Source organism: Aotus nancymaae, unplaced genomic scaffold (assembly GCF_030222135.1).
Source record: "Aotus nancymaae isolate 86718 unplaced genomic scaffold, 86718_ANA_hifiasm-v0.15.2.pri h1tg000077l, whole genome shotgun sequence".
Taxonomy (NCBI): Eukaryota; Metazoa; Chordata; class Mammalia; order Primates; family Aotidae; genus Aotus; species Aotus nancymaae.
This window is the reverse complement of record NW_026988492.1, coordinates 4,469,630-4,492,236: the sequence shown is the minus strand read 5'-3', so window position 1 is coordinate 4,492,236 and position 22,607 is coordinate 4,469,630. Positions and strand designations below refer to the sequence as shown.

The following is a 22,607-nucleotide window of genomic DNA, read 5'->3' as shown; positions in this document are numbered from 1 at the left end:
ATTTTCATTTTAGAAGAATACAAAACATAGGTATACAATAATCAGTAACTCTGTTACCATCATATAATTACCCAGTTGGCATACTCTTTATTATTTTAATTTAAGAAGACACATCGGAGTGGGAAAAAGGAGTGCTTGAGGTTTGCGGACACTTAGCAAACACTGGTGTTTATCTGACAGCATTGTAAACACTTTACCAGGAATTTTTAAATTGTCATTTTGCTGGTGAAAAGTATAAAATGAGATTCTCAGCAGAAGTTAATCTCATCATTATCTACTTAAAACAGTGTTTTTTACATTGATCTAAAGAGGTTTGTGCACATTATAACTGTTTTTCATATATGATCATCTTTAAATACCAGTATGAAAGTTAATGAGTAAAGAAACTGCTGAATAAATTCACCCAGTAATCCAAGGCACTTAAAGAAATACATGCTGTTATGCAATGCAAAGATTTTACTTGATTAGTGCTCTTTCTCAATTTAACAATCAAACCTAAGAGAAATCTAAATCAAGATTTTTGACTGACATATGCAGTGCAATTTGATTAGGGTACAGATAACTACACTATTTCAGTGTGACTGTATAAGTATTCTGATCATAATTATGACATATACTCTGCTACCTGTTAGAAAAGAACCATTTTTAACTTATTCATGCCTTTCATATATGCACATGTTCTTAATAAACTATTATAATAAAATACATTTGAATATATAAAACATACTTTTTGCTTGCCAAAAAAGTGTACATTTATTTATAATACAAAATATTTATTTTGAACCTATGCTGTATGAAATGCTACAGATACCCCACTATAAATGTAGAGGTAGCAGGGGAAGATGACAGATATCTAAAAATATTTGTTAGTACCACTATGTTGTTGATTACTACTTATCAGTAATTAGAGTAATGAATAAAGTGAAAGAAAAAGCATTATGCCTTAGGTGTTTACTTTAGGCACAGTAACATTCAGTTCAGTCTTCTTTCTAGTTTTTTGGTACCCTAGTTAAACAAGCAAGAGTGTAATGGAAAGTGGGCTTTGGAGCCAGTCAGATCTGCATTTATATTTCATTTCTGCCACCTAATAGCTGCATGTCTATGGGCAAGTTATTTAACTTCTCCAAGCCTCAAGTTTTTTAACTTATAAAATAGGTTGCTACAAAGGTTAAAAGAAGTAAGTTACAAAGCTCCTAGCACAGAGCCTAGAACATAGAAATTTGTGCTTTAGAGAAGAAATAAAAATGTATAATTCTATCATCTATATAGGTAGAGCTCTTTTCCCAATATACTACTAAAATTCCAGTTTGCTTATAATCCTAAAATATGTATAATTCCAGAATATCTAATCTGTACTCCTTTTACTTCTCAAAGATATCTTTGTGAGTTTGATTAAACTGTCCACTTAATTTCTTTTAACTGCTTTACCTTTCAAGGACACATTACCATATTTATAAAAGGAAAAAAATCCAAATTAAATATAATCTGTACTGAAAGCTTCCTTTTCAGATCTTGGGAAGTTAAAATGTTTGTGACACCTGGATTTAAAAAAAAATTATTGATACATAATAGCTGTATATATTTGGTGTGGTACCTGTGATATTTTGATATATGTATACAATGTGTAATGATCAGATCAAAGTAATTGGGATATCCAAAACTTCAAACATTTGTCTTTCATTTGTGTAAGGAACACTATAGATCTATTTTAATTTCTTTTTCTTTTATTTCAGCAGGAAAGGAAGGGCAAGAAATCCTGGGGCCTGAAGCTCAGGCAGATGAAGCAGGATGTACAGGTAACTCTCCTGCTATTTTCTTTCATACCGTAGTCTTTAAAGGAGATCTTTTGTGTCACTGATTCTGCTTTTGTGAGTCCTGAATTTAGTCCATTTCCTTCTATCTTACTTTCCTTAAATGTTTCAATACTTCGGTGTATGGTACACTACATAAAAAGAAGTAAATATTCCTTAAATATGGCATAACTTACAGATTCGTATTATGTGGCAGATTTTCCATTCTATAAGAATGACAGGTATAACCTACAAATAATCCAAAAAAATAAGTGTTTGAATAATTTGAACTTCTATCAAGTTTTTGACCAAAGTTATAGAAATGCAGGTCTAACTTTTCAGTTTCATTATTAGTTTACCAGGATCTGCTTTGAATTGCCCACAAGACAGAAAGCAGAAGAAAATGGAAAAAGCAAATATGGATTATCTATAAATCAGATGAGAATCATGAATATTGATAAGTTTCACATGTCACAGCAAACAGAATCAAAATTTTTTCTTAAAATTTCTGTGATTGAAAAAGGGTAAAATGAAGTTGTAGTAAACAAGGAAATTTGCTTCTAGGTGACTAAAAAGTACATACTCCCTGAGACTTAAGGCTATTCCTCTGTAATGGATTCAGATCAGATTTAAGAAGCAAAAGAGTAAGTGGAAAAATTAAATCAGATCTTATGTATAATAATACCAGCCACTTTTTATTGTGTTCCCTAAGATAACCAGAACTGTTAGAATGTCACCATCAAAAATGAATTCCAGATCATTAAAACATTTCCTCAAAATGTTATACTTAAAAGTAATGTAATTGTACTTTGTATATTCAACCATAAATTAAATATTTCTGTCATATAGTTTTCATTACATTTTCTTTTTCCTTCTCTTCTATGGGTTATCATTTATAGATTTGTTTTTTACTTTGCAGTGCATTTTAGGAATATTTCATAAAGGCTTACAGATTATCTTTCATTAGGTAAGATGAGTATGGTTCATGGCTAACAAGTGTCAAGATTAGATTTTTATCTGTAACATAAACATTAGCACTCCTGTACTTGTCAGTCATTTCTGTAAAACAGAGTAAACCTTTTTGCTATTATTAAAAGTGAATTCCAAATTAATTAAATAATAATGGAGTATGTGATAATTTGTGGTGCCTATAGCGTACAATTTTATATTTTGCCCCTAACTTGGTTCTGTGTAACTTGCCTGAATAATGTATTCAGATGTGCTTGTTATCAAATATTTGCCATGCTAAGCTATAGAATATGTAAAATATTTAAGCTGGACATTTGTTAGTAATAATACAGTAGTATTAATAAACATAAGAGTACACTAATTACTTTTACCTAATATTAAACCTTGATGACTTATAATTATATTACCAGAGTTACAGAAGACTGCCCTTCTAGGTAAAACGCTACCCAAAAAGATACTCAAAGGATGGTATTTTATCTGACAGGCTGCTCTTCACTATAAAAATAAATGGATTATTTCAGTTTGAAGTACTGAATAGTATGTAAATTTCCTCCAGAATAATTGCATCTGGAAGGCAGAGTAACCTTCTGAAATTTATGTGTAACCAAAGTTGCTGCTGAAATGTAAAATCTCCCCCATGTACAAGATGGTGATCCCTGCTGCATTATTTCCCTGGAACATGGGGAGTTAGGAGTAAGAAAACTATTAAAGCTCCAGTGAGTGTAGCTTTAAGAAAAGAAGAATGGAAATTTTAACTTTTGAGACTTGAGCAGGTAAACTGTAAAATTATGTCATGCCTTTGCTTTTGTTACTTCCTTGACTTCTGGGGAATAATATGCTGACAAAGTGAGTGAAAACATTGTACAGAGGTCGCCATCATTAGTTCAGAACGTTGTCAGATATTTTTTATAGCAGACTTCCTTTTGCAGCTCATGAAGTTAAGGGAGCTATAGTCTGAACTTAGTATTCAGAGTAAAAAACTCATTTAAAAGATCCTTTGTTCCTTCTGAGCATCTTTTTTTTTGTTTATATAGTTTATAATTTTAGACAGTTTCAAAAATGGAGGGTAAAGGTAAGAAGAAGCCTGAGGGCACTTTATTCAGGATGGAAAAAACAGACAGATAGATAGATAATTGATAGATAATGAAATTTTAAAATATTCAGTGTTTATTTAAATATTTGCTCTCTGAAATTTGTATTTATAGTCATATAATTCTATACTTTGATAGTCAATTTTGAGTTTTGTCATATTCAAAGAAAACCCATTTACATTTTATGCTCTGTGACTTGCTTATCTCCCTGATATTTAAATATATAAGTTTATCATCTGAAGACCAGGACATTTGCTTTGTGTTTGACCTTTTCGAGATATGCATTTCCCAACACTTTAAATTTTAAAAAACTGCAGGAATTCTGGTCTCAGTTTGAAATTGGGCTTGGTAAATGTGGGTTCATAGAGATAGAATGTAATTTAATGTAAAGAGCTCAGATTTATACCTGACACCTAATACCAACTTGTCTTCTCTAATAGTAATACATTTTCTCTAATTTTTTATTGAGAAAAATTTTAATTGTAAAATTATAATGTTTGCCTTGTAGAACTTCTTGAAGGTGTAAATAGCTAACAATTACATGGTACTTACTACATACCAGATACCCTACTAATAAGTACATTACTATATTAACTAATTTAATCCTTACAACAACCCTAAGAGCTACTGTTGCCATATAAATTTTATAGGATATAAACTGATTATATACTGCCTCACAAATTTCTTAATGGATATAATAAAATTTTTCACTTTAAATGTCAGTAGTTATAATTTCTGGCATAGTAAAACATTGACATTGTAACATCTCTCTTACAGATGAAATACACAGTATATTAATACCTATTCTTTTTTAAAAAAATGTGAAAATGCTCTTTAAGAGTGAGAAATGTTATGTCATGTTTACTTTTTGAGCTCATATTTCCAGTCTACATACAATATTGAATTTTATGCAAACATATATTTCCTGTTTGAAGGTATTTTTGTCAACTGTCATATATCTTTACAAGAAAAATATGTGTATAAATTAAAATTTCTTTTAATTTCCAAGGACCACAAAGATCTTAATTTTTTAGAAAATTTATGGATTTATTATTGAATTATTAGTAGTTCATAGTTGATCATAACATATTTTAATTTTTAATAATTATTAAAGAAAACTTACTGAAAATAAGATTAAAGGAGCTAATGCTTTTTTTAAATTACTTCATAAATAGTAATTGTAATACCTTAATATTATTTCTAGAAGAAAAAGAAAAAAACATCATTCTGTTTGTTTTTTTTTAGCATTGAGATAATTTTATTCTCAGAAAGATGAAATAAAATTTTATGTTACAACTGAGTTGCTCAGTTTTTATGCATCTTCAGATATAATGGCAAAAGTTATAGTTATTTGTCAATGAAAATATAATGTACTTCCAACTTATACTTTAAGTATTTCTTCAATTTTGTCTAAAACAAAAATTTAAAGCCATCTAATTTGCAAAAAGATTTGTTTCCCAGTCATTAGAATAATCTATTCTCTCATTTTCTGGGACATGTACCAGAAAGACTTTACCAATGGTTATTTATCAAAGGACTAATGATACCTGTTTTGGGCTTTAAAATTTTTTTTTCTCACAGTCACTTTGTTTAATATATTCAGAAATGGTTGAGGAAACAAATATTATTAATTTCAGTATCTTTTACAAGTATATTTTTCATGAAAAACACTTTTATTACATGAACTGTTATTTTGATCAGTACCTTATTAGTTCACCCAATTTCTGGAAAATTTCTAGTAACCTACCTAGCAAAGCGAGTTATCACCATCACACCAGTCAGCCAAGTCAGACTTACTTTCTGTCAGGAAAAAAAGCATGTCTTCATTTTTTGAACTCAGTGTGTCGATACACATTTGGAGGAATTTTATAAAATCTCATCAAAAAAGAAATGTATGAGGGATATATTAAAAATACAAAAATTAGCCAGGCATGGTGGCACAAGCTTGAATTCCCAGCTACTGAGGAGGCTGAGGCAGGAGAATCACTTGAACCTGGAAGGCAGAGGTTGCAGTGAGCTGAGATCATGCCATTGAACTCCAGCCTGGGCAACAAGCAAAACTCAGTCTAAAAAAAAAAAAAAAGAAATTAGTAATGAAGAAAACATAAAGTATAAGTAAATACATCTTATAATAATACTCAGTAGTGAAGTCAAGATTAAGATTATATAGATCTAATCGAATTGGTATGTTATAAAAATTTTTATCTCCAAATGTGTACATTTAGACCTAATCAACATATAGGAAAGCTAGAGTTTATTGAAGTAGCAAAATTCATGTATAAAATATAGATCATGCAGTTCTGAAAAGTGTATACTATTTAAAAACTCATTATTCCAACAGCTAGCACACATACAACTTTTATTAGGATGTAGAAAATATAAACGTAAGATGGAGATTACTTAATTGAAAAAAACATTTAATAATAGAATTTGATAAAAATAATTTTAACTATCTTAGCAACTCTACATGGAATCTATAAGAAATCACAGAAAATATGAATTTCATTTATGACTTCTATCTAGTTTAAATTGAAAAATTGAAATTGCTTTGAAAAGAATGCCACTGATTTGTTCTGCTTTAGCTCTTCAGAAATGCTTATTGTTCTACCTAATGACAGATCCTAGGAATGATGTTTGAGAATATTATTTGCTGTGCTCTTATCAGTCTCCTTAATTTTTAAATAATAGGGGGGATCATTAAGGGAAAATTACCCTCACTCCCTCTGGCCATATTATATAGTTAATGTCAGCTTCCCAACCAGAACCAACATACCCCCATTTCAGTTGTGCTTTATCCCTAATAGAAATTTATGTAAACAGGAAAGACCAGAAAACCTATAGTGATTTTATGTTGCCTTGATTTGTTAGTAAAGAAGATTTTCCTGGCCGGGTGCAGTGGCTCACCCCTGTAATCCTAGCACTTTGGGAGGTTGAGGAGAGTGGATCCAGAGGTCAGGAGATCGAGACTATCCTAGCCAAAATGGTGAAACCCCATCTCTACTAAAAAATACAAAAATTAGCTGGGCGTGGTGGCACACTTCTGTAGTCCCAGCTACTTGGGAGGCTGAGGCAGGAGAATTGCTTGACCCCGGGAGGCGGAGGTTGCAGTGAGCTGAGATCACGCCACTGCACTCCAGCCTGGCACCTGGCCACAGAGCAAGACTGTCTAAAAAAAAGAAAGATTTTCCTTAGTCAGTATTTTGAACTTTACTCCTTTGGCACCCTGGAGGACTTTATACTATACTCCAAGCAGTATACCATAATCATGAATGACCTGACATGAAGAATATGCCTTTTCTCTTTTTCTTTTAAGAAAGTGAGAACAGGGGCTACTGTGAAAAAGGGATAAGTACTGACATGAACTAAATATTGCAGTTATTGGTATATAGCAAATCCTAAATAATTGATAGCTATTGGCTGTATTAAAAAGGAGGAAAAAGAATTTATGGATCACCATTTGTTACTGCCATTGGTTCTCAGGTTTTTAACAGCAGTCACCCTGATGAATATAGTTACCACTACAGTGCAGGAGATTTAGCAAGATTGTTTTAATAACCGTCAAACAAACAGATGCCTGTACATCACCATTTTAATTTGGCCAAACTTCAGCCTGCTGGGAAGTGCTGTTTTATGAATTTAGGACTGACAGTTCAGTGAAAGTCTATAAAGAAGTCATTCCTGAGGCATTAGGGTGTCATACTAAGGCACTGCAGTTACCAGCATGGAGTAGAGACTCTCCTCTGGAGCCAGTGGAAGAAATGGAGGAGAGCCATAGTGCAGCAATACTGCTTTAGAAACTCGGCAGCACTCTGGGCTACCTTCTCAAAGTATAAGAAAATAATTCAAGAAAAGTTGCCTCTACCTTAATCCTACAGTTAAACATTTACTGAGGCAGAAATAGAGAAAGAATGGCCTTGTTTTATATGAGTACTAAAGGAGCTAAGAAATAATATTGATAAATTTAATACCTTTTGCTGCTTATTATAAATCTTTGTAACTATAGATAATTAATAGAAACTGTTTTCTAAGCAGTCATAGAACTGAACTGAATGTCAGAGTGGTTTATATGAGAATGATTCAGATTTAAAGTACAGTGGGCCCCTCATTATCTGTGGGGGATAAATTCCAAGATCCTCCATTGAGTGTCTGAAATACTTATATATACTGTACTTTTTCCTATACATACATACCTATGATAAAGTTTAATTTATAAATTTGACACAGAGTTTGCAACAAAAACTAATAATAAAATAACGGTTATAACAATATGCTGTAATAAAAGGTGAATGTGATCTTCTTTGCTCTCAAATTACTTATTGCACTCTGTTCACCTAATTTCAGGCTGCAGTTGACTACTGGTAACTGAAACCATGAAAAAGGAAGCCACAGATAAGGGGGTGTCTATTGTCCAACTTTAAATAACTATTATGATACAATAGGTTGCTAAGAAGGTGACCTTTTAGAACTAAAGTTTTACTTTTTTCTTTGCTTTATCATTAACTGAGAAAGAATTCAGTCAACTATATTGCCTTCTCTATGTTTTATTAGTAAAATGCAAGAAAAGTATCTATGACTTTAACATTTAAAAGGGATATTGTGAAAATTTTAGACATAACAGTTTAAACTTACAAAGCAAAGGTATCTTAATAGATTACAATGAAACAGTAGAATTCATTTTTAATTTTCAAGAAATATTTTCTACAGATTCAAGAACAATCACATGCTCTCTCAAGACAATTTCTTATTTAGAAAACCTTTGTAACAACTTAGTAGTGAGATTGCTTTCTTAAAAGTATGCATTTCTTTTAGTAAAAGATGATGAATGCGAGTCTGATGCAGAAAATGAACAAAACCATGATCCTAATGTTGAAGAGTTTCTACAACAACAAGACACTGCTGTCATTTTTCCTGAGGCACCTGAAGAGGACCAGAGGCAGGGCACACCAGAAGCCAGTGGTCATGATGAAAATGGTAAATGGAGCTTAACAGTTGTGTTTCTTTCCCTCTTTAAAGGATTATTATTTCTTCCATTCTACTCTGGGAACGTGCTCTACTATAGGGAACATTTTTGAGGACCAAAAACTTTGTTACAGGTGCCTATAGAGAGTTATCTGTTTTATTAATGGAACACTATGATGACAACACAGTAATAAATCATTAGCTGCTCATGTATTGTAGTAATGCCACTGCCTGTGAAATGCTTAGAACAGTGTCTGGACATCAATTTCCATTTACTTACATGGCAGTAGGCAGTACAGTGGGAACTAGAGTAACTCTTACTGCCCTTTGATTCTTTTCCACTATTCTTTTAGCAAATAAAAATATGGTTGTCTGCTTTAAACCAGAACATACTAATTTGGAGACAGTGGTTTTTCTGAATCTGCCTTAGTCCACTCTGTTATGAATAGTCAGTGTACAGAGTGTGGAAAATACAATAAAAATGTGTTCAGACTCTCCTGAGAAGAAATAGGCTGTGTTACAGTTTTGGAGGAAAAAACTGTTGTTTCACCAGAAGAAACTAGGTTATCAAATAAATGAAAGGGAAATAGAAAATTTAAATATATATATGTATCTATGTAAAAATTTTTATGTGACAAAAGGCTTTCAAATAGCCTCACCAAAAGGAAACAATGAAACCTAAAGAAATGATCCATTATATATATCTAATAAAGGTTAAACCTTTTAAAGTTCGTCAGGTCCACATAGTAAAATCTAAAAATCGAGGAACTACCTGTTCTAAATTAGTAAACAGTTGGATTATAGAACAAGTAGTTGAAACTTATTACTTGCAGATATATAATGTAATTTAATTAAATGCTAATAAAATATTTTGAATATTCTGTCATATCAGCATTTGTTTACATATTCCTTTTTATAACCAAATAGTATTCAATTATGTGTATATGCCACATTTTTTCATCCATTTATCCATTGATGGACACTGAGGTTGATTCCATATCTTCGCTATTGTAAATAGTACTGTAATAAGCATGGGGATCCAGGCATCTCTTTGATATACCGACTTCCTTTGGATAAATACCTAGTAATGGAATTGCTGGATCATATAATAGTTCTATTTTAAGTTTTTGTTTTTTTTTTTTTTTTTGAGAAATCTTAATACTATTTTTCACAGTGGCTGTCCTAATTTTCATTCCTAACAGCAATATTTTTAGAGTTCCCTTTTCTCCACATCTTCACCATCATTCATTACTTTTTATAGCAATTCTAACTGGGATGAAATGATACATTATTGTGCTTTTGATTTCCATTTATCTAATGATTAGTGATGGTGAGCATTTCTGTTGGCCATTTGGATGTCTTATTTTGGGAAATGTTTATTCGTGTCCTTTGCCCACTTTTCATTAGGATTATTTGGGGTTTTTTTAAATCTGTTGAGTAGTTTGTATATTCTGCATATTAGTCCCTTGTCAGATGGGTAGTTTGCAGATATTCACTCTGTTGTTTCCTTTTCTATACAAAAGCTTTTTAGCTTAATATAGTCCCATTTGTCTATTTTTGTTTTTGTTGTGTGTGCTTTGGAGGTCTTGGCAATAAAATCTTTGCCTACACCAATGTCCTGAAGTGTTTTCTATATTTTCTTCTAGTAGTTTTATGGTGTTGTGTCTTAAATCTTTAATTTATCTTGAGTTGATTTTTGTATGTGGTGAGAGATAGGGGTCCAGTTTCATTCTTCGCATATTAATACTCAGTTTTCCCAGCACCATTTATTGAATAGTATTTCCTTTTCCCAGTGTATGTTTTTGGTGCCTTTGTCGAAAATCAAATGGCTGTTAATAATGCGGATTTAATTCTGAGTTCTCTATTCTCTTCCACTAGTCTATATGTCCTTTATACCAATGCCATGCTGTTTTGGATACTATAGCCTTGTATTATATTTTAAAGTCAGGTATTACAGTGTCTCCAGCTTTGTTCTTTTAGCTCAGGATTGCTTTGGCCATATTGGGCTTTTGTGGTTCCATAAAAATTTTAGGATTTTTTCTACTTCTGTGAAAAATGCCATAGATATTTTGATAGGGATTGCAATGAATCTGTACTGGCAATATGATCATTTAAATGATGTTAGTTCTTTTGCTTCATGAGCATGGGATGTCTTTCCATTTACTTGTGTCTTCTTTCATCAGTGTTTTGTAGTTTCTCTTAGAGTGGTCTTTTTTCTCCTTGGGTAAATTTGTCCCTAGGTATTTTACGTTTTTGTAGCTACTATAAATGAGATGGTCTGCTTGCTTTATTTCTCGTGTAGTTCATTATTGGTGTATGGAAACACTGCTGATTTTTTATGTTGCTTTTGTATCCTGCAACTTTGAATTTAATTAGCAGATCCAAGAGTTTTTTTGGTCGTGTCTTTAGGTTTTTCTATATATTAGATCATCTAATCTGCAAAGACAGACTATTTGACTTTCTTTCCAAATTGGATGCCTTTTATTTCTTTATATTCCTCAATTGCTCTGGCTAGGACTTCCAATACTATGTTGAATAGGAGTGGTGAAGGAGTGGAAATCCTTTTCTGGTTATGCTTCTTAGAAGGAAGTCTGTCAGCTTGTTCCATGTAGTATGTTGTTAGCTGTGGTTTTGTCATATATGGCTTTTAGTATGTGGAGGTGAACCATCCTTGCATCCCTGGGATAAATCCCACTTGATCATAGTGCATTATCTTTTTGATGTGCTGTTAGGTTTAGTTTGCTAATAGTTTGTTGAGGATTTTGTGTCTATATTCATCAAGGATATTGACCTGGATAGTTTTCCATTTTTTGCTTCATCTTTCTCTAGTTTTGGTATTAAGATAGTGCTGGACTTATAGAATGAATTAGGGAGAATTCCCTCCTCTTTAATTTTTTGGAATAGTTTGAGGAAAACTAGTATTATTTCTTTTTTGATAGTTTGGTTGAATTCAGCAATGAACCCCTCCCATCCTGGACTTCACTTTGTTGGGAGATATTTATTATGGATTCAGTCTCATTATTCATAATTGGTCTGTTCAGGTTTTCTATTTCCTTCTAATTTAATCTTGGTAGGCTGTCTGTGTCCAGGAACTTATCCATATCCTCTAAGGTTTTTCAGGTTTTTCATGTACAGTTGTTCATAATTGTCTCTCTTGTATTTCTGTGGTATTAGTTGTAAGTCTTCTTTTTTATTTTTTATTTGCATCTTCTCTGTTCTTTTCTTAGTCTAGCTAGTGGTTTATCAGTTTGGTTACCTTTTCAAAAACCTAACTTTTGTTTTGTTCTTTGTAGTGTTTTTTAGTCTCCATTTCATTTATTTTGTTCTGATTGTTATTATTTCTTTCCTTCTACTAATTTAGGGTTTGCTTTGTTCTTTTCTAGTTCCTTGAGGCACATTGTTAGATTATTTATTTGAAATGTTTCTATTTTTTGATGTAGGTATTTATTGCTATATACTTCCTCTTAGTAGTGCTTTTGCTGTATTTCATAGGTGTTGGTATGTTCTGTTTTGATTTTAATTTTCATTTAAAGAAATTTTAAAATTTCCTGCTTAATTTCTTCCTTGACCCAGTGGTGATTCAGAAGCATGTTGTTTAATTTTCATGTGTGTGTACCGTTTCCAAAGTTCCTCTTATTATTAAAATCTAGTTTTATTGCATTGTGGTCTAAAAGCAACTTGATGTGATTTTGATTTTTAAAAATTTGTTGAGCCTTGTCATGTGTGCCAACATATAGTCTATCCTAATGTATGTTCTATGTGCTGATGAGAAGAATATATATCCTTTAGTAGTTGGATAAAATGTTCTGTAAATGTCTCAGGTCCCTTTGGTCTAAAATGCAGTTTAAATTCAGTGTTTCTTTGTTAAGTGTCTTTCTACATGATCTGTCTAATGCTGATAGGGGTGTTGAAGTCCCTAACTATTTTGTATTAGAGTCTCCCTTTAGGTCTAATAATATTTCCTTTATATAACCAGGTACTCCAGTGTTAGGTGCATATATGTTAAGAACTGTTATATCCTCTTACTGAATTGATTCCTTTGTTATTATGTAATGACCTTCTTTGTCTCCTTTTACTGTTTTTGACTTAAACCCTGTCTCATCTAATTATAGCTACTCCTGCTCACTGTGGTTTCCATTTGTGTGGACATCTTTTTCTATCCCTTTACTTTCTATCTATATGTATCTTTATAGGTGAGATGAATTTCCTGTAGGCAGCACATTAGCTGGGTCATAGTTTTTATCCATTCAACCAATCTGTAGCTTTTAAGTGGAAAGTTTAATCCATTTAGGTTATTATTATTGATATGTTAGAGCCTATTCCTGTCATTTTATTTATGGATTTCTGGTTGTTTTGTATATCACTTGTTCCTTTCTTTTTTACTGATTATTATTGTGGTTTGGTAGTTTTCTGTAGTTTTAACATTTGAGTTCTTTAACTTTCTTACTTGTACTTGCTATACCAGTGGGTTTTATATTTTCATGTGTTTTCATGATGGTAGAGATTTTTCTGTCGCTTGCGGGGATTAGAATTAAACATTTCTTATAGGCCAGTCTAGTGGTTATGAATTCTCTCAGCTTTTACTTTTGTTTAGAAAAGACCTTAATTTCTCTTTCATTTATGAAGTATAATTTTGCTGGGTATAATATTCTTGGCTAGCATTGAGAAGATCCTTTTCAATTGAATCTATTTGGGATTCGCTGAGCTTTCTCTATCTATCTGGATGTCTAAATGCTTTGCTTGGCTTGGGAAGTTTCTCACTATTGTTTCATTAAATAGGTTTTCTATCCCTTTTCTTCCCTATTTGCCTTCTTTTCTGTCCCTTTTCTTTCCTCTTTGTATCAAAAATTCAAATATTTGATTACTTTATAGTTTATTATATGCCATGCAGGCCTTGTTCATTGTTTTTTCTTCTTTTTTCTCTGACTAGGTTATTTTAAAAGACCTGTCTTCAAGTTCTAAAATTCTTTTATTTTACCTAGTATATTGCTGAAGCTTTCAGATATTTTTTGTCGTCTTTCATTCAATGAATTCTTCAGCTCCAGAATTAGTTTAGTTCTTTTTTATGATACTTATCTCTTTGGTAAATTTCTCATTCATATCCCGATTTGTTTTTCTGGTTTCTTTGTGTTGCTTTTCTGTGTTTTCTTGTATTTCACTTAGCTTTTTAAAGATCGTTATTTTGAATCTTTTTCCAGGATTTCATAAATTTATTTTTGATTGGAATCTGTTGCTGGATAATTATTGTATTTCTTTGGAGGTGTCATATTTCCTTTTTCATGTTTCTTGTGTTCTTACGTTGATATCTACACATCTGGTATAATAGTCAATTATTCTAGTTTTTTTTGGATTTGCTTCCATGGGGGAGGACTTTTTTCTGAAGATATATCCATGCTGTTGGTTGGGTAGGGCACTTCAGCTTTGATTCTGGGTGTGTATGGTAGTGTAATTTTTGTGTGATATCTTTGGTTATAAATAGTGTGAGTAGGGTCTGTGATTTCCTCATTGTCTTAGGGTGCAATTGTTAATGGAGGCTGAGGTGAAGTTTGGCTGGGATAGGGATGCCAGGTCGACCATTCCTTGGGCCCTAGTGGTGACAGTAACAGGCTTATGGTACCTGTCCTTAGACCACAGGGTGGCATACTGACACCTTGTTTTAGCAGGTCCAGGTGGCTTGCTTGGGTGCTGGTAGTGGCAGTGGTGAGCTGGGCAGCTGGGCAGGTTCTTGGGCTTCTGGGCAGTGAATTTCACTTGGGCAACGGCAGTAGCAGTGGCAGGACAACCCTCTGGTTCCGCAGTGGTTCACACTGGTGTTGCAGTGACTGCAGTGGGCTGGGTGGATCAGTCCCCAGGCCTAGTGGTTGTGCATGCAGGATGGTGCCAAGCTGTGGTGATATGATAGTAGCAGGTTGGGTGGACCCAACCTCAGGCCTCTAGGAGGACTGTTCAGGTGGCAGTGTTGACTGGGCTGGGTGATTCTCATGTCCCTGGATAGCACGCTCTGGAACTGGGGAGGAGGTAAGCTGGGCCAGATGGACCTGTCCTCAAGCCCCTTGGTGGTGTGTGTAGGCATTGGCTATGATGGCAGGGGCAGGATGATACCAGGCCACCAGCAGAGTGCTCAGTTAAGGACATCAGTGGTTACACTGTGGTCTTCCTACTAGGGAGGGCAAGATTGCTCTCAGTGGCAGCAGCTATAGAGAGGGAGCTGGAAAGTGTTTGCTTTAGCCCCAAATAGCAGCTGTGGATGGGACAGCCTGTCCTTGGGGCCCTTATAGTAAATTCAGTGGCAGCTCAGCTGCTGAGGAAATTGGGGTCACTGCCAGTGGCTAGCACTTTGTGTCCAGTGGTGGCAGCCCACAGTGGCAGCAATATCTGTTGGGGAATCTGTCCTTGGGGCATGTAAAAGTATGTGCAGCAACTCTGCTAGGGATGATAATGGTCACTGCCAATAGCTCACACTTCAGCCCTGGCAGCCGCAACCAGCATCAGTGGTGGTTGTGAAGTGGGGTATGTCAGTGGGGCTCCAGGCATGTGGAGCTGATGCAAGGGCTGTTGGGTCCCAGAACAGGATGCAGTCTGGTGGGGGTTGGGCTCTCAAAATAGTGCTGTGCTGCAGCTACTTAGAACTCAGAGGGTATACAGACCCAGCATAAGCTCTGTCTTCAGAGTAGGGTTGTCATGTGGTCTCCAGGTACCTCCCTGTATTAGCCTCAGAGCCTACAGTGGTCAAGGGGTTCTCCCATGGCTAGGTCTGCAGGAGTCCATGGTGGGAATGTGGACCCCTGGGAGTCTCTCACTTTTTCCCTGCATTATAGAGAGCCTTTGCAGGTTGCCCCACTTCCTTCTCCTGTCACTTTTCTGTTGAATTCCAGTGTCCTTTCTTAGATGATCTATGTGAAGTGTGATTACCTACTGATTATTTTGGTTCTTCCTTGTAGAGAAGGTGAGTACCAGATACCTCTATTCAGCCATCTTGAAGCCCCTCTTGCGACATATTTGACTAGCTATTTAGCATTTAGGTGCTCAGTCTTATTATTTGCAGCCTGGTCCTTGAGCAAGACATTTAATTTATATAGACTTGAATAAAGGTAGTATATGTTTAGAAAGAACTTGGAGATTTTATGAAATTATGTTTGGTGGTTTGTTTTTCTGTAGTGAATTCAGAATGAAAGTAGAGATGATATTTACAAAAAGATTTCACCTAGTAACTTATTTCATTGAAGAAATGTCCAATATGGAAAACCACTCTTGGTTAAATTATAATAATTGACAAAATATTACATTTTAGGATTGTCAGGTTTAGACAGCTCCAAGTGTAAAAATAAAGTTCATTCAGTAAACTCTAATTTATTCAGAATGCCTTTGTTTTCTAAAAGCTATATATATTCATATATATACAGTTATATAGCAGATTTGCCAGTGTATTTCAATAGGGGAAATTGCAAGCAGGGTTATGCATGGGATGTGCTTATGTAGCAGGCTTAGATCTGGCCCCCATCACTCTTTCCTCTCTCATCTCATACGCATTCTTTTTGGTCTGAATTCAGTCCTATGGCCACACCTACCTGCAAGGGACTCTTGGAAACATAGTCTGTATACCATTTACTCTTTGATGACAATGACTTGGTAGTTTCATTTTCAAAATCAGAGGAAAAATCATTAAATAATGATACCACTGCTACTAATAGAAAGACTCTGTTGTAGAGCACAATTCCCTTTTAATATGTATACATTTTACAAAGGCAACCTACATTCTAATTTTACTTTTGTTTTCTTTTCTAGCTAATCACATGACAAAAGGGAAGCATTAATGGTTTAGGGGAAAAGATGGGTCTTGGAGGTCAGGCAGCCTGTATTTGAATCCTGACTTCATTTTCTGGCTCTGTGACTTTTAAGTTGTTTAACCTTCCTGGGCATCAGTGTTCTGTCTCTTATAAAATAGAGATGAGTATAAATATATTGTTTTGAGGATCAAATATAAAGTGGGTAGCACAATATCTGGAACATAGCATAGGGACTCAGTGGAAACTTTGGTAATATTTTCTGAATGCTTTCAGTTTAAAATATATGATCTTTATTTTACAGGAACACCAGATGCATTTTCACAATTACTCACCTGTCCATATTGTGATAGAGGCTATAAACGCTTTACCTCTCTGAAAGAACACATTAAATATCGTCATGAAAAGAACGAAGATAACTTTAGTTGTTCCCTGTGCAGTTACACCTTTGCATACAGAACCCAACTTGAACGTCACATGACATCACATAAATCAGGAAGAGATCAAGTAAGTACAATGACTGAGAGTTCACTAACTTTCCAGATTTTAACAACTCAGCCCTCAATGGAAGGCAAGGATTTTAATATATTTAAAAGTCAAAAGGGTGTACAAAACAGCACTATGTCTCCAGCCTTATAAAAGTAAAAATGATTATGAATTTGATTCCTGAGATTAAAAACCACATACGAACATTATTTTTGAGGTAACTCAGAATTTTTTTCAGGTAAGATCCTTTCCATCTTGATTTAATTACTTTGCTTATGCCATAACAGATAATTCTTCAAGTTTAGAAGATTTTAAGTTACATTCTATTAAAATGTTCAATGTAGGAAAAATAAGTACTGACTATATAAACCACATTATACTAACCAAATTGACAAGAAAGTCAAATAAAAAAATTTAATTTCCTTTGAACCAGTGGCTATTTATTCTCAGTATAAGCTACTGTGGGGTTTTTTTTCCCATAGTAAAGGGAGTTGCCTCCTCTAAAAATCTAAAGTTTAGATTTTTTTTATTCTGAAGACTCAATTTTCATATGGTTTATTTTACTTCTATGTTACTGTGCCTCAGTTTTTAGAAGTATAAACTAAAACTATTTTGTAACTATAAGTTACATTTAAACTGCTGGTTCTATATTTAGGATTAAAGTCAAAAAAGCTTTTATCAATTGTTCTTCTTTAACAAAGTCCTGGTAACTATCAAGTATCAACAATCAAATTAATATTGCCTTAATTCTAACTTTAAAAATTAAATAAATGTTCAACCACACAGGGTTTGTGAGGGTATATGTTGGGGTTAGGGCACATTTCCAGTTTTTTACATCACAGAATGATGTATATCTACATTCCTGAACTCTGCCCTATGGATGTACCTAATATGTGTCACATATCCCATAGAGAACAAGTTAGAACATTTGCTAAGGTGATGGCTAGGCCAAATAAACACCACAAAAAAATTGTAACAGAAAAAGAATTGACTGAGCAGAGTCGACCTATTTCCTTAGTACTTTGGCAACAGTACTTACGAAATAACAAGATAATAAGAAGAGGTTGGTAATGAGGGAGAACAGAACCAAGATTTTATAGGTTAATGGTTAAGTCCATGGAGGAGCACTTGAAACAGGCGAGAGCTCCAAGAGAAGGACAAAATTGATACAGAGAAGGGCCTACTGAAGATAAACACCATCTCCTTCCAAGTGTCCCTATTAATGAATCTTATCAGAGACAGACCAGCAGAAGAGTGTGTTTTATACCTTAGACCTCTGACGTGGCAACAGTATAGACAAGGCTTGGCAAAGAGCGTACTCACGTGACATTCACAAAGCAGACCCATCCTGCAGCTGCTGCCACCATATTCCTTCTACTCCAAGGGCCGTCGTGAAAGGAAAGGACAGGTTGAACTGGTGGTGAAAGCAGAAGATGCCATTATAAAAACAAATTCTAAAATCTTTGATGAGCCTGAAAACCAATTCTGTGATGATTTTTCCAGTGGGTGCAAACGTAGTAGGTTTTATATATAAACTATGGCTCAGAATAAGGTCAGGAAGGAGCTGTGATAAATATGGGAACCAGTAATGTGAGAAAATATAACTGGAAGGTCTTGGAAACAATTTAGTTTGCAAGGCAGCAAACTAAAAGGTAGAATGTCTATTTTGCTGGCCCTTGAGAATCACACTGTGACTAACAAATAAGTATTTTCAAGTCTTCCTAACTTATTTATTCAACAGACATTTGCCTTTCTGTTATGTGTGAGGGCCTCTTCTGGATGTTAAAGGCACAGTAGTGAAAGAGAAAGTCCCTGAGAGTAGGGATCATACATTAGTAGATTATATAAAACAGAAATAAAATGATAAGTAGGTACTATGAGGAAATACAACAGGATAAGAGGATAGAAAGTGATGAAAGCTGCTAGGTTTCACAGAAAAGGGAGACTTTTCTGAGAATGGGACAGCTGAATATGGTGAAGGAGCCAGTCATGGAATACTGAGGAAGGGCATTCCAGTCAGAGGAAACCACGAAACATAAAGCCTTGAGGCCAGAATCTGCCGGGCTCACCCTGAGAACAGCAGAGGCCAGTGTGAAAGGGACAAAGGTAAGGCCAGAGAGGTATTGGGGGCTATATATTATAGGCCCTTTTGTCAGCCAAGATAAAGACTTTGGGTTGTATTTTAAAGTGCAGTGGGGAAGCCTGTCAAGGATCCCAGAATTTTTAATTTTTATTTTTAAGGGAACACTGATAGTTGGATGATAGATCAAGAGAGACAAGAACAGAAGCAGGGAGAATATTTAGAGACTTTTTCTGTAATCTAAGCCAGACGTTGTGGTGGCAGACAGATATAAGATTGTTGGCTTCAGAATATACTCATATGCTTGCTGATGGATTAGATGAGGGTACATGAGTAAGAGGTTAATCAAGAATAATTCCTAAGTTTCTAAGGCCTAAGCTATAACCGAATAAATAAGGGTGCTAGTCACAGAGATAGGAAATACTAGAGAAGGAGCTGGCTTGCAGGAGGGAAAATAAGAGTTTGGTGTTAATCATGCTAAGTTTCAGATGCCTATCACCTTCCAGCTGGCAATATCAAAGAAGCAGTTGGCTCTAAGAGTCTGGAGTTCAGGGGAGAGGTTTAGAGATACAAATTTGGGAGCTGTCACCATATATTTGGTATTTTAAGCCATGGGTCTGGATGAAGTAGGACCTGATAGAGAATAAGTACTCATTCTCTTTCTTTCCTGTAAAAAAGACAAGGAAGGGATATTCCAGCTGGGAGAGCAAGAAGCAGCAGTTGAGTTAAGCCATTAAAGGATGGGTAGAATCTTAGTAGTCAGAATTATGTAGAAACACAACAAAGGAGTAAGAAATCATGTAAACCAAAGCCGAGAGATAGAGAGGAGCAATATGTGTGCAAAAAACCATGGCTCACTAATGACTGAGGTGTGGACTTGTCATAGAAAACTGGTGAAAAATCATCTTGGAAACTCAGAGACTATAATCTTGGAATCTGTAGACTCTGAATCTTTATTGAGGGGTTAACGGGGATCCTTCAGAGGTTTATGAGAAGGCATTAATAGAATTCAATTCAAGCAATGCTTTTGTAAGATTAATATAAGTATGAAGAATACATTTGAAATATACAAAAATGGGAATTTGATAAACCAGACAGAAAGCTATTATAATAATCCACATTTGGCTGAAACAAATGGAAGTATTTTTTTAATCATCAGATTAAAGTACATTTTGGAAATATCAAATGGAAGAGAGAGGATAAAGTACAGGAAAAAGCCTGTCTTTTCTTCTATTCAAACCTTGTTCTATTGAGTGAGTGAGCTTCAGACAGGTTATTCAGTATTTGTGGATACCGTTTCTATATTTATAAATTGGAGTGCAAACAAATTAACCTCTAAGTTCCTAGAAAAGTATATATTACTTTATTTTTGCTAATTTTGAATACTGTTTAATAACGGATGACCTCTGATACTTTAAATTAGAAAGTTGCTATTTTTCTGTATCAAATTCTGTTACCACTATCACTATCCTTTTTGGTAATTCAAGAGTAAGATTTTTGTGACTGCTACAATTTGAGGTCTTTAAGAAACAAAACAATCATCAGGCTCACAAAAATGTTACTCTTAGCAGACTGGATGTTCTTTAGTCTGAAGATCTTTTGTTTTACCAATAAAATACCAATTCTTTCTTACAGAGACATGTGACGCAGTCTGGGTGTAATCGTAAATTCAAGTGCACTGAGTGTGGAAAAGCTTTCAAATACAAACACCACCTAAAAGAGCACTTAAGAATTCACAGTGGTAAATATTTTTTTTCTTTCTACACTCTATCATAGCATATGTGGTAATAAATAAATCTATCACAACATGTAATCTATGTACATGATCAGAAACTCCTTGCATTTCTTTTGGCATACACTAATAGGGAGAAATTTTATATTTATTATATGTTTTATTAGAGTCTTAAACTTTGACTAAAGTGTATCAAATTAATATATAGTATGACATACTCCAGATTTCCTAATCAGAAGATAATATAGTATATTTTGGTAAGTATAACCTGAAAATGCATTAGCTTTCTAATTAATGTAAACGTCATCACCTCATTTGACAATTAACAGGGGAATGAAAAAGAGTTTAGAGATACAATTTGCACAAGAGAATAGGGAAGTGAAGATATCCTTTATGTGAGAAAAGTAGAAATGGAACTCAAGATTGGAAAATATTGGAGAAGTTACATGGAGGCAATGAGAGGGGGTGAAAGGAGTATAGCAGTAATGAGAATATAAAAGAAAAATGTGCTTTCCCACCATCTTCACCTTTCTATTCCATGCCATTCTCTAAATTATTACTTACAAGGTTAATATTATTATGTGATGAAAGTGTTGTGTCTATTTTAGGAACTCAGAGTAAACAGAGAGCTATATTTGCATTTCTTTGGAGACTCTACTTGAACAAAAGCCCAAAAGGAAAACTTGCTAACATCTCATGATGCCCTATGACATCTGTTTATCTCTTGATAAATTTTGATATGTTATTTTAGATTTAAGTAATTTTAATGAAAAAATTACTAACCATGAATGGGAAATGTGGGTGTTTGCACATTGCTTATTTCGTGAGAATTATGTATTGGCATTCACATTTTACAAATATCTTCCTACAAAAAAGGTGTACTTGGATAGCTTTGTGAAGTGTGGTTGGTGATACTTACGTTTTATTTTGGAACTGCATTCCTAAAAATTTTGCTGTATTGCTCATTGAGGTTAACCCTCAATGATAAATCTGCTGAAGTTACCACTTGAAAATGCTAAAACCAAGATCCTTACCAAAACATTTATTTTCATACATTGATTAATATTTCTGAAAAGTAGAGGTTGTCTTTTGCAGCCTACCACAATATCCTATTTCTTAGCTCCTATGCTGTTGAACAATTTTTATCAATAATAATGTATTTTAACAACCTACCTTCTTATCAGAGATGATTTAAAGTTGTTAATAGAGATATACCTAATTCAAGAGGGATTTTTAAATGTTGAAATCAGAGCAGAGGAAGGAAAATAAAATTAACAGTGAGATTTATGTATATAATGAGTCATATTCATTTTGTCATATTTCAGTCACATAGGAAGATTTATCAGATTTATAAATAATACAAAGTTGGAAAGCATAAATCAGAACAAGGATTGAAATACTGGTCTAGAAATAAGAAGTCGAAAGTTAAGCATTGATAATTAAAAATCAGTTTCAATCAAGTAGTAAATTTGAATGGCCCAGAGCTTAATATGAGCTGACTGCTGCTACTGCTCAAAAGCTAATGCAAATTTACCCCAGATCATGGAACACAAAGCTCCCACTGTACTCGGCACTGTCGGTTCATTATGTACTTATTTCTGTCTTGTTTTTAAAACCATCTAATACGAGGTTTGTATACCTTTAATATAGCAAGTAATTTTAATTTAAAAATATGTAAGAAAAATTAAAGTAAGACTTACGTGAAGTAAATTGTAG

General features: G+C 34.0%; 1 protein-coding gene across 20 annotated transcripts in view; it reads left to right on the top strand.

The window, feature by feature from the left end:
• Positions 1-22,607, top strand: part of ZEB1 (zinc finger E-box binding homeobox 1) — a 203,526-nt gene that overhangs the window by 167,845 nt on the left and 13,074 nt on the right. For 11 of the 20 annotated variants that reach the window (XM_012445596.2, XM_012445606.3, XM_012445609.3 and 8 more), the window contains 4 exons: positions 1,734-1,796; positions 8,660-8,821; positions 16,898-17,100; positions 20,795-20,900. In XM_012445596.2, the coding sequence (XP_012301019.2) occupies positions 1,734-1,796; positions 8,660-8,821; positions 16,898-17,100; positions 20,795-20,900 (534 nt within the window). The remainder of the gene's footprint in view (positions 1-1,733; positions 1,797-8,659; positions 8,822-16,897; positions 17,101-20,794; positions 20,901-22,607) is intronic. The other 9 variants (XM_012445598.2, XM_021665190.2, XM_021665192.2 and 6 more) reach the window with 1 other exon arrangement.